The sequence below is a fragment of the Ostreococcus tauri genome (assembly GCF_000214015.3).
Source record: "Ostreococcus tauri WGS project CAID00000000 data, contig chromosome 02, whole genome shotgun sequence".
Classification (NCBI taxonomy): Eukaryota; Viridiplantae; Chlorophyta; class Mamiellophyceae; order Mamiellales; family Bathycoccaceae; genus Ostreococcus; species Ostreococcus tauri.
This window is the reverse complement of record NC_014427.2, coordinates 561,125-575,483: the sequence shown is the minus strand read 5'-3', so window position 1 is coordinate 575,483 and position 14,359 is coordinate 561,125. Positions and strand designations below refer to the sequence as shown.

Sequence of the window (14,359 nt, the reverse complement as noted above, 5' to 3'; positions counted from 1 at the left end):
TAGTCTATGTGATGACGATCGTCACGGCATGTCATGAATTTTCATCGCGCCTAGAAGAGTTTGTTGAATTTGAAGTTGGCGCGCTCACACGCGGCGACTTGCTGCTCCGTTCGCTTGACGAGGTTGAGTTGCTTCGCCACGGTGCTCTGTAAAGTCGGATTCGCGTCGAGACACGCGAATAAATCGTCACGAGCAGCGATGAATTCGTGGAGAGCGAGATGGGACACCGAGCGGCGGAACAAAGCCTTGGCGTTTTCCGGATTTGCCTCCAACAGCTTGTTCACCCGTCGCAACGCCTCGACATGCTGGTGTAGCTTTTGTAAACTCGCCACAAGATTGAGCGCGAGCGTGATTTTCATCGTCTCCACGCGCTCAAAGTCCTTGTCGTCCAGGCCTCGAAGACTTTCGAGCTTGTGAAGCGTCTTTTCGTACTTCGCTCGAGCGAGCTCGAAGGTACCAGTCTTGAAGAGCGCGTTCGCCTCTTCCTTGATGATGAGCGCTTCCTCGAGCATATCGTTCACGTCCGCTTTATACCAATTCACCGCCGCGTCGAAGGATTCCAAAACCACGTCCCATTGCACGATTGCCACGGATGGGCTTGATCCAACGTCACTTCCAGGGGCGTCTGGACGACAATTTTCCGCTCCGTATCCCCGTTCACGAGCAAGTTGACCGAGCGATTGATCCAGGACGACTCTTGATTCCTCCTTGGGAATCATCAGTCGAATTGAGGTCTCCAAAGCTTCGGGAAGGGCGCCGCATCCGAGGCGGAACTCGAAGGGCTTACCCTGAAGCGCCGCGTCAGAGCGAGTGTCGTATCTCTTCGCCAGAGTGCTGTGCGTGCCCGTGGAGGTGGCGGTGGACAAGACGAAGTGCACGCGCACCATGCAATCATTCATGGGGCAATCGGAAGGAAAGATACCGCGACCGTCGCGCGTGCGCGTCTTCTTCGTCGTCCCGTCGTTGAAAACGTCTCGCACCTGTCGCATTGAGACGAGCTTCACCTTGTACGCGACCCCGTCCGGGAGCTCCGACTCGTCTCGCGGTAACGCAGGAACTAATCTGTTCGCCCTTGACATCGCGCTAAACTTCGCGTTCTTCCCGAATCCACCGTAGTTTGTCCAGACGAGCGCCTCCTCATACAGCCGCATCGTTCGCACCGCGGTGTCCAGCGCCAGAGGTACTTTGCCGTCGCCGACAACGTACGACACCGTTTTCTTCTCCACAAACTCCTCCTCCTCACGCTCACCGCTTCTGATCAACATAGCACTTACCTCTATGGCGACCTCAAACGGTGGTCTCGGGGTCTCCCAACCGCTCCCAGTCGTCGTCGTCTTCTTTGTGCACCTCGCTCGACCGCCCGCGTCGAGCTCCACGTCTGACCCATCCTCCGGTTCTCGCACCTTGACCGCGTGCACTGGAACGTGATTCAACACTTCGACGTCATACACGATCGAATCACCCTCTTTCACTCTCGAATCCCTCGCCAAGTTCCTCTCAATCGCGCTTGCGTGGCCATACGTGACGCTCCAGTCGCATCGAGCTCGCCATCGCGCGCCGGCTCCCATGTTCATCATCAACAGCTCTAACCCCCTCGTGACGTCGCAGAACTCATCCCTCAACACGCATCTCCTCGGTGGGAGCGTGTCGTCGAACCTAACGAGCTCCACACCTCGCGACGTCGTCGCCGAGACGCGATACAGCGTCTCTCGTGTCCCGCCCAGCTCGAGCTCCGTGCCGTCGCCTTCCGCCACCACCTCCAACACGCGCACCGCGGTTCCGGCCGCGAGCAGAAGCTCTTTCGCGCGCTTACGAATGTCCGCGTCGGACGTCGACGGTGTTTCGTTCGCGTCGCGCGGTGTGAGCGACGGCGGGGCGATCGGTGAGCGATTTTTAATCTTTCCAATCCAAGAGCGAAACGCCTCACGTTCGCACTCGCACTCGCTCTTTATCGACGCGCGAGGCGACGTGACCATTTTCCACGTTCTTGTCTTCGTGGACCACGACGCGTTCAACGCGCGTTTCAGGGCGTCGAACGACGAGGAGTGCGGCGCGCGGCGGCTCCGTCGACGGTTAGACGTCAAAGCGCGCGGTTAGACGTCAAAGCGCGCGGGTCAACGCGATGATCGATGTTACATCTAGACTACAGCGACGACGCGTCTTCACGCATCGAACAATCCCCAATCTAAAACCTTGAACGAGGACGCGCACGATTCGATGACGTCGCTCGCCGCGCGCGCGTCCGCGTCGTCCGCGTCGTCCGCCGTCCCGGTCATCGTCGCGTCGTCCGACTCCTCCCTCAAACGCGGTCGACAATGCCAGATCAACGCTCTCGCGCTCACGCGCTCCAAATCGATCACGCACCCAAAGACGTCCACGACGCGCGCGACGCCGTCTCGCCTCGCGCGCATCGCGCCTCGACACGTCCCTCCCTCCGTTCGCCCTCGCCCGATCTTCTCCCCCTCGCACGCCTCGATCCAATCGTCCAGATAAAACCCAACCCCTCGCTCGCGCTCGCGCTCGACCAGCTCCACGTGCACGCTCTCCTCGGACGCGTCGTCGACGAAAACCTCTTGATGATTCGGCACCGGCGCGCGCGCGCTCGCGTCGCGAAATCGACGCGCGAGCGCGAGCGCGACGGCGCCGCCGAACAGCGCGCGCCGCCCCGAACAGCGCGCGCGTCTCGCTCGTCGTCCTCGCCGCCGCGTCCGTGGGCATCGCGTCCGTCGACGACGTCTCGCGCATCGCGACGCCGACGACGGGAGAGACGACGACGACGCCGACGACGCCGCCGACGACGACGCGCGCGCGATGGACCCGAGCGAGGATTGGTCTCGCATACATAACGTCGATCAGCGCGCGCGCGCGGTGATCGTGACGCACGACGCGATCGAGCCCGCGGACGCGGCGGCGCCGGGGCCGAGGGCGAGGCGAACCGTCATCGATGGCGGTCGAGTGGAGGTGCGACAGCGTGGAAGCGGGAGCGAGGCGTTCGAGGCGGACACGTCCACGGTGGTGTGGCCCATGTGTCGGGCGGTCGCCGAAGCGTTTTGCGACGCGACGCAGAGATGGAAGACGTCGGAAGGGGCGCGGGAGACGGCGCGGGACGACGGGCGAGGTCGAACGCGGGCGGAGACGTGCGCGTTGGCGAAGGAGCTGGTGATCACGCCGGACACGCGCGTGATCGAGGTCGGTGCGGGGATTGGACTGTTGGGGATCGTGCTCGCGCGAATCGGAGCGAAGAGATCGACGATCACGGACGATAACGTGCGGTTGTTGAGCGAGAACGTCTCGGCGAGCGGCGGCTCGCGCGCCGAGTGTAAGCGCCTGCGTTGGGCGTCGCCCACGAGCGCGAACGCGAGCGAGTGGGACGCCGTCCAAGCGTTTGTGGAGACGTACGTGCGTGAAAACGACGGCGAGCGTCCGCATCTCATCGTCGGCACGGACGTCATGTATTCCCAATCGCGCGCGACCTGCCGAGCGCTCGCGAGCACGATCGCCGCGCTCGCCGACGATGACACCGTCGTCATCATCGGGTTCGAGGACCGAGGCGATTGGGGCCAGGTCGCCCATTTCTTCGAACACGCCGAGACGTGCGGGTTACGCGGCGAGGCGGACCCGTTCGGGGAGGACGAAGACGACTGGTTGCTCATACGGCTCTCCAAGCGCGGGGACTCGAAATCGCCCTGACGACTCTTCACTCGTGGTGTGTGTTATTATGGGGTTTAATGGCGTATAATATATAATTTTGACCTCGTCGCGACGCCAACGTCGCCCGTCTCGCCCGCGCGCGCGTCGCGCGCGCCGTCTCTCTGCGACGCACACGTCGAAGATGCCGAAGAAGCGCCGCGCGAATGGTCGTAACAAGCCCGCTGGGGCCCGAGGACACGTACGTTTTGAGCTCGATCGAACGCGCGCGCGAGCGAGGACGCGATCTCGATTATGCGTTAGGGCTTTCGCGCACATCGAGCGGTGGCACGACGCGTTCGTGTGTCGTCGCGCGTGCGACGTCGTGTGCGATGAGCGCGCGATGTCAACGGACATGAAAGTATTCTCTTCGATCGATCGTCGGCGCTCGAGCGAGAGCGAGCGGCCGGGAAGCGACGGGACGAGGAGCGATCGGTCGAAAGCCCTGGTTGGTGTGAGAGGTCTAACCTTGGGACACGGGACACGGGACACGGTTGTCCTCACAGTCAAGAGACACGAGAGTGTGGGAGCGAGCGACGCTCGGAACGAAGACTGACGCATGATGACGCGCTCGTTCACTCGAACCACAGGTCAAGCGCGTGTTCTGCGAATCCAGTGGCGCCCTTGTCCCGAAGGACAAGGCGGTGAGGCGTTTCATGGTTCGCAACATCGTCGAGTCCGCGGCGATTCGTGACTTGCAAGAATCGTGCGCCTTTGAGTCGTACACGCTGCCGAAGCTTTACAGAAAAGTGTACTACAGCATCTCCGCGGCGATCCACAGCAAGGTTGTGCGCGTGCGATCCCGTGAGGCGCGACGTATCCGCGACCCGCCGAAGCGCTTCCGCGCGTCGGACAAGAAGGACAAGAAGTCTGCGTAAATCGCACGCGTTTTCTTCTTCATGTGGGTTCTTAGTGGGGCGACTGCTTTGACGAGAGTTGTGGGTGGTAGTAAACAAAACGAGACATTCGAACGCTTGAAGATGCGTTAACGTTGTAATCTTCAAGAGCTTGAATGCGTCAAGAGAGTTGCATGATGAATTTTGTATTCGACAACCGCGTCGTCGCCGTCGCACGCGCTACTGACACAACAAGATAACGGATAAGTATCGCGACTATTATACGTTGACCGCGCACTCGCTCGCAGCCTTGGCGGCTGTCTTTTGCGCAAGCTTCAGATTACGCGTAGTGAACACAGTTCCCACGCGGTCGTAAATCGTGAGCGTGCGCATGGCGAACGCGATGGACGCCGGATCAGTCTGGCCCTTGTCTGCTGTCGTTACCCCGAAGTGGCTCTTATCGAGCGCAACGAAGTCTCGGCGATGATCTCCCAGGCCTTCATACGTTGTCCCTGCGGTGTCTCCACGGCCGCACAACAGCTCGTACGCATCCTTGATGGCGTTGAAGCGCTCTTGCGTCGCATCCGGGTTACGATCCGGGTGCGCCTCCGCGATGAGTCTGCGATAGACCTTTTTGATCTCAGACGGTTCGTCGTCGGCGCACACCCCTAAGAGCTTTGCGGCGGCTTCAAACTTGCCGCTCTGGTTCACTTGCGCCGCGAGCGAATCTACGGCACACTCGAACGATCCCCAGTCCTCCAGCCCGTACTCGATCTCCGACATGTTCAATTCCTTCGCCCCCGCCATGACGAACGCCATCGCCGCCACGTGTTCCTCGTATTTCGGCAGCATCATCCGCACCGCAGGAACGCCTTCAATTTGTGCGCTCTCCAACGACATCTGCTCCGTCTCCGGTACCGCCATCCCTTGTTTCTTAAAGTACATCTGCGCCTCGTAAGCCTTCCTATCCGCAACGACGACCTCGCACACCGGCAACCAATCGCTCAGGACGCCGACCGCATCGTTACCCACGACGTCTTTATTCGCGCTCGGCGCGTGCCGAACGCTCAGCACGTACTCCCGTGAGTTCTCGCGACCCATCTGATCGACGATCTTCTCGTACGCCCGCCCTTGGTCGCTCACTAGCGCGCGCATCTTCGTCGCGAAAGCCTTCCGGGCCTTGTCCCGCGCCGCTTTCGCCATCTTCGGGTCGACTTTTTTCACCGATTTCTCGCCGACGGCGGCGCCGCCGCCTTCGGAGTTTTGTTTTGATTTTTTCTTACCGTGCGCGACGACGGATCGTCGGGAGCTCTGACCGTGTCGAAGACACGGCGACGATGTCGTCACCGACGGTCGGACGAGAGATCGGCCGTGCATGACGCGTCGTTTTGTGTGGCATGGATGAATGCAGAGCGCGCGCAAGGCGGATAGGGCGGGATCATCGGGACGGACGGTGGACGCGCGAGGGGTGACGCGGGGCTCTGTGTCGAATGGTTTATGAATTCATCGCGAAGTATACAAACTAGTGATTAATACTTTTCATCGCGGGCGTGGGCGCGACCGGCGACGGGACGGCGGGTGCGTGAAGTTGAGCGCGCGGCGGAGCGGTCGGTGTGCCTCGAGCGACCCCCGTCGAGCCCGGAATCGTCGGCGATGACGGTGTCGGGTAGCGTTCGCTGTTCGCCTTCGAACAAGTGTTCGCGGTTACCCTTGCATCGATCGAAATCGTCGAACGTCTCCCGTCGGGCGATGTTGAAGACGAAGAAATCGCTCGCGGCGATGACGCGAGAGTCCCCCTTGGCCTCCGCCGCTTCCTCGACGAGTCTGTCCACGTGCATGTGATGGAGCTCGATGTTCTCGCCCTCGGAGCCGTCGGGCGGCGCCATGTCTTCGGTGTCATCTTCTCCGTCGTCGACGTCCACACCGAGGTCATCCGAATCGGAATTCGCGCGGTTGACCCCTCCGGCGTATCGGTTGGAGAAGTGCGTGAGAATGAGCGACCGAGCGTGCACCTGTCGAGCAAAGTCCCCAGCCATTCGTGCCGTGGAGTGTCCCTTAAACAGAGCCTCGTGATATTTGTCCGAGCTAAATGTTGATTCGTGGACGAGGGTATCCGCGCCCTGAGCCAGAGCCACGATGGCACTGCTGTCACACGTGTCTCCGAGGTGCACGAGGCGTCGTCCCGGGCGCGCAGCTCCGATGACGTCCTCGGGACGAATCACTCGTCCATCCTTACCGGTTACCGCGTGCCCATCCTTTAACATGGAGTATTCCTTTCCAGGAGGAAGTCCGAGTTCCCGACACTTCTCCGGATCCAAGCGTCCCGCCGCGTCGGCCTCGTCGATGATGTATCCGAAACACGGCACGGGATGTCGAAGCACTGTGGCCCGGACGCAAAACGTCCCGTCGTTGAACGCCGTCCACACCGGCATCTGGCCGTCCGCCCCGAGCTTGGCCCAAGAACCGGCGTCCTTGAACGCCGGCACCGGCTCGGAGGCGTTATCGGGCCAGTACTCTCCCATGAAAATCTTCCCTCGAGGGTCCACCGATACGTGTGGGCCGGGCGTTCCCGCTCTCGCGGTGTGCCGAAGCTCAGTCACGATGAGCGGCATCCCGAGCACCGATCTGGAGTACGTGATCGAGCTGTAGATGTACTGCCGAATCCCCGGTGGGCCTATGATGTGCAACGGCTGCACCGTCTTCCCCATGGTCGGGTGCGCCTTTGCGTACGCCGTGCGCGCGCCGCTAATCGCGCAAATCAATCCCGGCAAACCAAAGATATGATCGCCGTGCATATGCGTGATGAAAACCTTTGTGATCTTCGCATATTTCAACTTCGATCGCATCAACTGATGCTGCGTCGCCTCGCCGCAATCGAACAACCACACCTCGTTCTCCAATCGCAGCGCCACGCTCGAGACGTTTCGCGTGAAACTCGGCGCTCCGCTAGAGGTTCCCAAAAAGGTCAACTCCGTCCCGCTGAAATTCGATTTCACCTCACGTTCCATCTCCTCCGACGACACACCGACGGCGTCGAACACCTTACTCGACATCACCGTCCGCGGCTTTCTCATCGACGAGCTCGACGCCTCCGCCTTCGCCTCCGCCTCGACGCGCTCGGCCCCTCCAATCCCCTCCGTATTCTCCATCTCCACCCCTTTCCTCGAGATCAGCGCCTCGTACGCCTTCCTGAGCTCGGGCTTGCGCATCGCCCGCACCTCATCGCTCCCTAAAACCCCCTCCAGCGCCGCTCGGAGTTCGGCCACGCGCTTGGCGCTCGCGCTCGAGCTCGGCGGCTCGAACGACGCCGCTCCCGTCCCCGCGCGCGTTCGTCCCTCGTTCGCGCGCGTCGGACGACCACGGAACCTCGCCGTGATCGATGCGAACGTCGTCGTCGACGCGAACATCGTCGTCGTCGACGCGAACATCGTCGTCGTCGTCGTCGTCGTCGTTCGTTCGCCCCGACCGTGGATTCCACCGCGGACGCCCCACCCCCGCGCGCGTCGCCACCGTATCTTCCCCCGTCCAGTCCCCGCGCGCGCGCGCCGCGCGGTCGTCCCTCGCTCGACGCGCCCGGGCGCGGGTCCGGCGCCGCGGACGGCGCGTCGTGCCGGACGTCGACGCCGACGCCGCGCCGGGCCGACATGGAAAAACGAAAAAACAACCAAAAGGCCTCCTCGCGAGACGGCCCGGCCCGCGAAGTCTCGTCGTGTCCGTCGCGGACCGTCGCGCGGTCGACGCGACGACGCGCCCCCGCCGCGCGCGCGACGACCGCGAACGCGCGCGCGGTGCGGAACGATCGCCCGCGAGCGGTCCGCGACGGTGTCGCGCGCGCGAGACGCGAACGGGCGCGGTGGGGGCGGCGACGCGCGGTGGCGCGCGTGGAGGGTGTTGGCGACCGCGTCGTGGGCGGCGACTTGGGTCGATGTCGTCGTTCGCGCCGACGCCGAGAACGCGACGGGCGAACGGACGTGGATGGAGAGTATCGTCAGCGCTCGTCGTTGGGTGCGCCGCCACCGCGCTGGCGTTCGGTGGGTCCGAGACGACGCGCGCGATTGGCGTCGACGTCGACGTCGTCTCGGGCGTCGCTCGGGCGTTGTCGATGCCGTTTGCCGTGGTGAGCTTTGCGGACGCCTCGCGCGTGGTGAGTCGTCGACACACAGGGCGGTACGATCGCAGACGGGCGGTGGAGCAGACGAAGAGGAGATTCTCAAAATTCTTAAGGCACCGCCCGGGCGAGGGTGGGGGGGAGGATGATGGAGACGACAAAGATGACGATGACGATGACGATGACGATGAGGATGATAACGACGAGGGGTGCGGCAGCGATAAGCGAGGGAAGAAATTGGACGAAGCAGCGTGTAAGAAGCGCGAGGAGCGCGAGAAGAAGCAGCGCGAGCGCGAGGAGTCCGACGAAGACTACGGTTTTGGGTCGCTCTTTGAAGACATCACGGATGGTGACGCGGCCGAAGCGGACGGTGGAGGCTCGAGCCCTGAAGACGCCGACGACGAGTAATCTGCTCGCAAGTTTTGATGACTTTTTCTTGTAAAGCTAAAGTGTGCGTGCCACCTAGTTCGCTCCGCCATCGAATGTGTTATCGTTTTCTTCCTCGGCAGCGCGCTTCCGGTCCTTGACCCCCGAAGACGCAGCGCGCGAGATGGACACGACACCGTGCGTGTTTTGCATCCACGCCGAAGGATCGATCCCGATCCCGCCCATGGTGTCGTCGTCGATGCGTCCGCGCAGACTTCTTCTCGGATCCTTACCTTGCATGTAAAGCAGCGCGGCAGGACCGAGCGAGCGAATGTATTCCAACCTGTTCGTTCCGGCGGACGCCCTGATACTCATTGCAGACGCCGTCTCGGAGAGTTCGGGCGCGGCGTCGCGCGCCTCCGACCCGGCGGGCGTCTTTGTCATCGCTCGTGCCGGTAAATCGTTCTGGGGCCACGAGCCGCCGCTCATCAGCTTGGCTCGAGCCCCTTCCGGGATGAAATCCGGTATCGAGTTGTCTCGAATAAAGTTCACACGATGCGCCACCTTCTTTGGTTCGTACTCCACTCGCACTCGCACCCCGCTCGGTTCATGCGATAGCAGCTCTTTCAATTTTGTCAGTACCACCAAGGCGCATCGCAATGCGTCCTTCGAATTCCACGCGTTTGGATGTTTAGCGACGTATCCCGGAAGCTTCAACGTCTCGAGCATCTGCGTCTTCACCACTCGACCACGATCGTCGCGAAATCCCACCATGATGCGACGAACGCCCATAGCGAACGATTGAGCCCACCATTTCAAGAGCTTTTCTCGCTCGAACCGCTTAACCTCTCTCTCGTTGGTCATGACGCGTGACGTCTTAAGCTCGACAAAGTTCGCGAGTTCCGCGTCGCCTCCGTCGAAACAATCCACCTCTCCACACATGAGAATGTTCAAATCTCCTAACTTGGTCTTGATGACGCAGCAAAAATTCTCCATGCAGTCCACCGGCTCCTCAAACGGCTTCTCTGAGCAAGCCGCCTCTTCGAATGCATATCCCCAGTAACACATCCGCTCCTCGCATTCGTCTCGCACGAGTACTTTCCGCATTCCCTCCTCCGTTTCCTTGACGTTCAATACGATGGTTTTATTCACCAGCTCAGCCTCCATGGTCCACGAGTCGCTCTTATTCCATGCAGTCGTGAGCAGTTTGCTCACGTTCCCACGCCACGTGACGACGTCCACATCCTCCAACACCTTCGTCTGCCCGCTCGCCTCGATCGCGCCGAAGATATCATTTACCGGTGCCGGGTAAATCTCCCGTCGATCTCGATCCTTGAACGTGCCGAACCCGCGATTTAGATCGGCGCCCGCACCCGCATTCGGGCCTCGCAGGCGCCGAAGATTTGACGCGTCGTACGTCGTCAACCGCTCGTCCCGTCGCTTGCTTACCTACAAACGGGAATCGATTTACACATCGTTAGTCGTATAGAATCACCACCACTACCCTTCGCGCGCTCTTTAAAATCGTCGTCTTTGCCTCGCGCGTTGCACGTCCTGGTCGCGTCCCGTTCGCATCCTCACCAGCGCTCGCATCGCCTGAACTCTCTCAACGACGCGAATCACAACGCACCTGTCCACACTCGAGCGGTTCCTCGTACTTCACCGCGCTCGCGGTCGAAGCGCCAAGCGTCTTGGCGTCGACGGTGCAGAATCCCAACAGACTCGGTCCCGCATCCTCTTGGGACGACTTTCTCGCACACTTTGCGCTTCTACGCGTCCGGGGCGAGCGCGATGGGTTCTCCGTACTCGATTGCGACGCATCGCGCGTCTCCCGCTCGAATTCGTGCATGGCGAGGTGTGAGGGACGAACGAAGCGCGCGGAGTCTGTTGGAGCGGCGAGAGGACGATAACGAGACGTTTCATTGGGAAGCTAACAATAGGACGCGATGATCCAGGGACGACGCGCTCGGTGGAGACTGACGCGTGTCTCTAGTCTAGAACTTTTCGAGCGCGCGCGTGGCGGCTAGGGCTCTGGTTCGCGCTCGGAGTGATATTCTGAGATACCTCGCCGAGGTCTCACATCCAGCGAGCGCAAGGTCGTGCATGGACTTGAACGTCTCCATCGTCGTCTTCCCGCGCTCAAGCTCTTCGACGATCACCGTGATATGATTCCCGGTAGCACCCATGAGGTGATCTTCCCCATCATCCTCGTTTTCGTCGTCATCCGGGACGTCTCCAGCGCTCAGCGCGCACGTCCACAGCTCTGGTCCCCGTCCGCGTTCCTCGTCTCGATTCACATCGATCAGCGCTTCGCCGTCGAGATGCCCCACGGTACACGAACCAATGATCCCCTTTAAAGGGATCCCAGCGTCCGCGAGCGCGAGAACCGCCGCGCACGCGCTCGCCGCCCGCGCTCCTCCATCGTCGCACAGCACCGTCGTGCGCACCTGCACCTCGCACCTCGGCATCAAATCAACGCACACCGCGCTCGTCAACGCCTTCGCCAAGACACTCTCGAACTGTTTCGACCGTCCGTCACCCTTCCTCCCCGCCTGGACGCCGTCGCTCGCGAACGCGCTTCGTCCGTGCGAGCACGTCAACGCGCACGCCTCGCTCGCCCCCTCTTCCGCCCCACCGAACTTCCGTTCGCTCGGTCCGTCCACGCGGCACTCGATCACGGTGTTCCCTAACTCGAATCGCGCGCTCCCATCGCACTGGGCGTCGATGGCGAACGCGTGACGCGGTCGGCGGATCTCATTCGCTCGGCGGCCGTCGAGGCGTAAACCTTCGAACGAGACGTACTCCATCGTGGCTCTCTCGACGCGCTTCACGGACGCGCGCGCGACGCGTGGATGGTTTCGTTTCAACCTCGAGCGCGCGCGCGAGGACTGGAGCGGTCGTGAGCGTTTGTGTGTGCGGACGCTCGCGTTTTGTGTCCAGGTCGAGCGACGACGCTCGGGTTACACTTCGACGCGCGCGTGGATTGAGATTTACGCGAACGCGTTGTCAGACGAATTATCGCGTCCGTCGGAGTTCGTTTCTAGCGGCGTTCGGGGCGCGAGCGCACAGGCATGGGCGTTGGAAGATGGTTCGTCGTTTGGCGGCTGCGGCTCGAGTTGTTGGTTTTTCTCTGTCGCTTCGTCATCGTTCGAACGCTTGGGAGATGGGTGCCGTCGCTCAAGCGATTGTTTTCGAGCCTATTCCCCGACGTCCGAGTGTCGTGTGCGCCCACGGAGGTGGCGAAGGGACGACGCGGCGCGAGCGGCAGTTCGCGCGTCGAGCAGTGTCACGTCGACGGGGGAGTCGAGCTCGAGCGAGGACGTTCGGGTGTGGGGGTGTGGTATGCGTACGGGCATAGGTTGAATTACGCTGCGAGTGCGTCGGGGCGGTCGATGGATAATAACGCGGTGGAGATGTGCGCGGTGTACGCGGCGCTGAGTCGGCACGATGGCGAGGCGCCGCTCGAGTTGAGGAGTGATTCGAGGTGGGTATGCAAGGCGCTCGAGAGGTTGACGTCGGGGAACGTGGTTGGAATGCGAGTGAACGCAGTGACGATCGGGGCGGCGTTTGTGTTGAGCCAACGAACGGGGGGTACGATTATTCAAAAGGTGCGCGCGCACGTAGGCGGGAATCACACTGACAACGCCAGGGCGGATCAGCTCGCGGCGGTAGGGATGCGATCGACCGAAGAGCCGTCTTTCGTTCCGGACGCAAGTGATAAGGACGGATTCTTTCATCTCGTGCGCGCGTTGTGGCGAGCGGACGTGGTGAGAGCGTTGACAGAGCGCTTCATCGTGCGCTCGCCGGCGACCGGGAACGGGTGCATCGACGGAACCGGATCGAGCGAGGAGCGAAGGAAGGCGCACACGGACGTGAGTAGAAACGTCAAAAAGATGGACGGTGTTAAAGAGCTCGTTCGACCGAAGCCATTGAACAATGACTTTTCGATTACGGATGTCTTGGCGCTTGATTGCGAGATGGTCGGTGTTGGCGACGGCGGATTAGAGAGCATTCTTGCCCAAGTTTGCGTCCTTAACGAGCACGGAAATACCGTATACACGTCTTATAGCCGTGCCTACAGGGCTGTCACCGATTATCGCACGCAAGTGTCGGGTATTTCACAGAGACACGTGGACGAGAGCGCACCGGAGTTTCACAAGGTCCGGTGCACAGTTGCTGAGCTCATTAAGGGGCGCGTCGTCGTCGGTCACGCGCTCGAGAACGATTTCAAAGCACTCCAACTCCATCATCCTCGAGAGGACGTTCGCGACACCGCGGTTTGGCGCCCGCTTCTTCGTCCACCGAGATTCCTCAAGCCTCGAAGGCTCAGGCACCTCGCTCGGGATTTTGTCTCGCTCAAGATACAGTGCGGCGACTCCCACGATCCCGCCGAGGACGCCCTCGCTGCGCTGTACATCTACCGTAGGTTCAAGGATGAGTGGGAGGGTCAGATAGCCGCCTCGGAACAGGGCAAGCGCAAGCCACAGCGCGACGTGTAACATTAACGAGGCACGTGTAACACTAACGCGCTCGCCCGCTGCCCACTGACCCACAGACAGCGCCGCGCATGGACGTCGAGCACGGCGTCCGCCGCAAGCGGACGCCCAGCTCCGGACGCATCTCGCCCGATCATGAACGACGTGGACGCTCCAACGTCGTTGTCGCCATCGTCCTTCTGTGCTCGGTCTTCTTCTTCTGGAGGCTGACTCGACCATTCACTCTGGCGAGTCGCGACGCCGCGCTTGTGCGCCAGAGCTCGCTGTCGATGGTCGACGTGGACGCGCGACGAGCGATGCATCTGCTCGAGACGATCGAGAACGGATTACTCCGGGACATTGACGGCGGCGCGGTCGGTTTCGGCGCGCAGAGCGGGAAGTTGCGGTTGATTACAAACGTGGCCAGTCACTGAGGATACAAAAAGGCCAACGTCGATGGATTCAAGCGATTGCACGATGAGTTCGGCGATCGGTTGGCAATTTTAGGGTTCCCCACGGATGATTTCGGGCATCAGATGGGATCGCAGGAGGAGTTGAGACACGACTTCGGCTCGAAGGAGGTGGTGGACATCCTCTTCGAGCCGACGCGCCTAAGGGACAATCCAATCTTCGGTGAGCTCGCGACGTCGGCTCCCGTGGAGTGGAACTTTGTGAAATTCTTGGTCGATGACACCGGAAGGGTCGTTCAACGGTACCCGGCGGGGTTCGATTACGATAAAATCGCCGCTGACGTTCGCGACGAGCTTCGGAGGCGATGAAACCGCCGAAGCCGCCTGCGTATGGCGCTCCGTGTGACCGCGCGCTCGGAAACGGAACGACGTGAGGACGACGTAAAACGTACTCGCTCCGCGAGCGCGCGCGATTCA

The 14,359-nt window shown here is 61.4% G+C and overlaps 10 protein-coding genes across 10 annotated transcripts; 4 read left to right on the top strand and 6 right to left on the bottom strand.

Moving 5' to 3' along the window:
* Positions 1 to 50: 50 nt before the first annotated feature.
* Positions 51 to 1,976, bottom strand: OT_ostta02g02830 (Peptidyl-prolyl cis-trans isomerase, FKBP-type; the record flags this gene model as incomplete). Its single annotated transcript, XM_003075074.1, has 1 exon — positions 51 to 1,976. One exon carries the CDS (start codon positions 1,974 to 1,976, stop codon positions 51 to 53), a length of 1,926 nt encoding a protein of 641 aa, XP_003075122.1.
* Positions 1,977 to 2,162: 186 nt separating this feature from the next.
* On the bottom strand, positions 2,163 to 2,840 carry OT_ostta02g02820 (Mog1/PsbP, alpha/beta/alpha sandwich; the record flags this gene model as incomplete). Its single annotated transcript, XM_022985089.1, has 1 exon — positions 2,163 to 2,840. One exon carries the CDS (start codon positions 2,838 to 2,840, stop codon positions 2,163 to 2,165), a length of 678 nt encoding a protein of 225 aa, XP_022840777.1.
* A 184-nt stretch (positions 2,841 to 3,024) lies between these two features.
* Positions 3,025 to 3,690, top strand: OT_ostta02g02810 (Nicotinamide N-methyltransferase-like; the record flags this gene model as incomplete). The annotated part of the gene is made up of 1 exon (XM_022985087.1): positions 3,025 to 3,690. One exon carries the CDS (start codon positions 3,025 to 3,027, stop codon positions 3,688 to 3,690), a length of 666 nt encoding a protein of 221 aa, XP_022840776.1.
* A 142-nt stretch (positions 3,691 to 3,832) lies between these two features.
* On the top strand, positions 3,833 to 4,565 carry OT_ostta02g02800 (Ribosomal protein S26e; the record flags this gene model as incomplete). Its single annotated transcript, XM_022985086.1, has 2 exons — positions 3,833 to 3,889; positions 4,278 to 4,565. The coding sequence occupies 2 exons, from the start codon at positions 3,833 to 3,835 to the stop codon at positions 4,563 to 4,565; spliced, it is 345 nt and encodes a 114-aa protein (XP_022840775.1).
* A 237-nt stretch (positions 4,566 to 4,802) lies between these two features.
* OT_ostta02g02790 (DnaJ domain) lies at positions 4,803 to 5,726 on the bottom strand (the record flags this gene model as incomplete). The annotated part of the gene is made up of 1 exon (XM_003075071.2): positions 4,803 to 5,726. The coding sequence occupies one exon, from the start codon at positions 5,724 to 5,726 to the stop codon at positions 4,803 to 4,805; it is 924 nt and encodes a 307-aa protein (XP_003075119.2).
* Positions 5,727 to 6,052: 326 nt separating this feature from the next.
* On the bottom strand, positions 6,053 to 7,951 carry OT_ostta02g02780 (Beta-lactamase-like; the record flags this gene model as incomplete). The annotated part of the gene is made up of 1 exon (XM_003075070.2): positions 6,053 to 7,951. The coding sequence occupies one exon, from the start codon at positions 7,949 to 7,951 to the stop codon at positions 6,053 to 6,055; it is 1,899 nt and encodes a 632-aa protein (XP_003075118.2).
* Positions 7,952 to 8,448: 497 nt separating this feature from the next.
* Positions 8,449 to 9,039, top strand: OT_ostta02g02770 (unnamed product; the record flags this gene model as incomplete). Its single annotated transcript, XM_003075069.2, has 1 exon — positions 8,449 to 9,039. One exon carries the CDS (start codon positions 8,449 to 8,451, stop codon positions 9,037 to 9,039), a length of 591 nt encoding a protein of 196 aa, XP_003075117.2.
* Positions 9,040 to 9,093: 54 nt separating this feature from the next.
* OT_ostta02g02760 (RAI1-like) lies at positions 9,094 to 10,846 on the bottom strand (the record flags this gene model as incomplete). The annotated part of the gene is made up of 2 exons (XM_022985085.1): positions 9,094 to 10,446; positions 10,628 to 10,846. The coding sequence occupies 2 exons, from the start codon at positions 10,844 to 10,846 to the stop codon at positions 9,094 to 9,096; spliced, it is 1,572 nt and encodes a 523-aa protein (XP_022840774.1).
* Positions 10,847 to 10,991: 145 nt separating this feature from the next.
* OT_ostta02g02750 (Exoribonuclease, phosphorolytic domain 2) lies at positions 10,992 to 11,804 on the bottom strand (the record flags this gene model as incomplete). The annotated part of the gene is made up of 1 exon (XM_003075067.2): positions 10,992 to 11,804. The coding sequence occupies one exon, from the start codon at positions 11,802 to 11,804 to the stop codon at positions 10,992 to 10,994; it is 813 nt and encodes a 270-aa protein (XP_003075115.2).
* A 264-nt stretch (positions 11,805 to 12,068) lies between these two features.
* OT_ostta02g02740 (RNA exonuclease) lies at positions 12,069 to 13,496 on the top strand (the record flags this gene model as incomplete). Its single annotated transcript, XM_022985084.1, has 1 exon — positions 12,069 to 13,496. The coding sequence occupies one exon, from the start codon at positions 12,069 to 12,071 to the stop codon at positions 13,494 to 13,496; it is 1,428 nt and encodes a 475-aa protein (XP_022840773.1).
* Between the last annotated feature and the right edge of the window lie 863 nt (positions 13,497 to 14,359).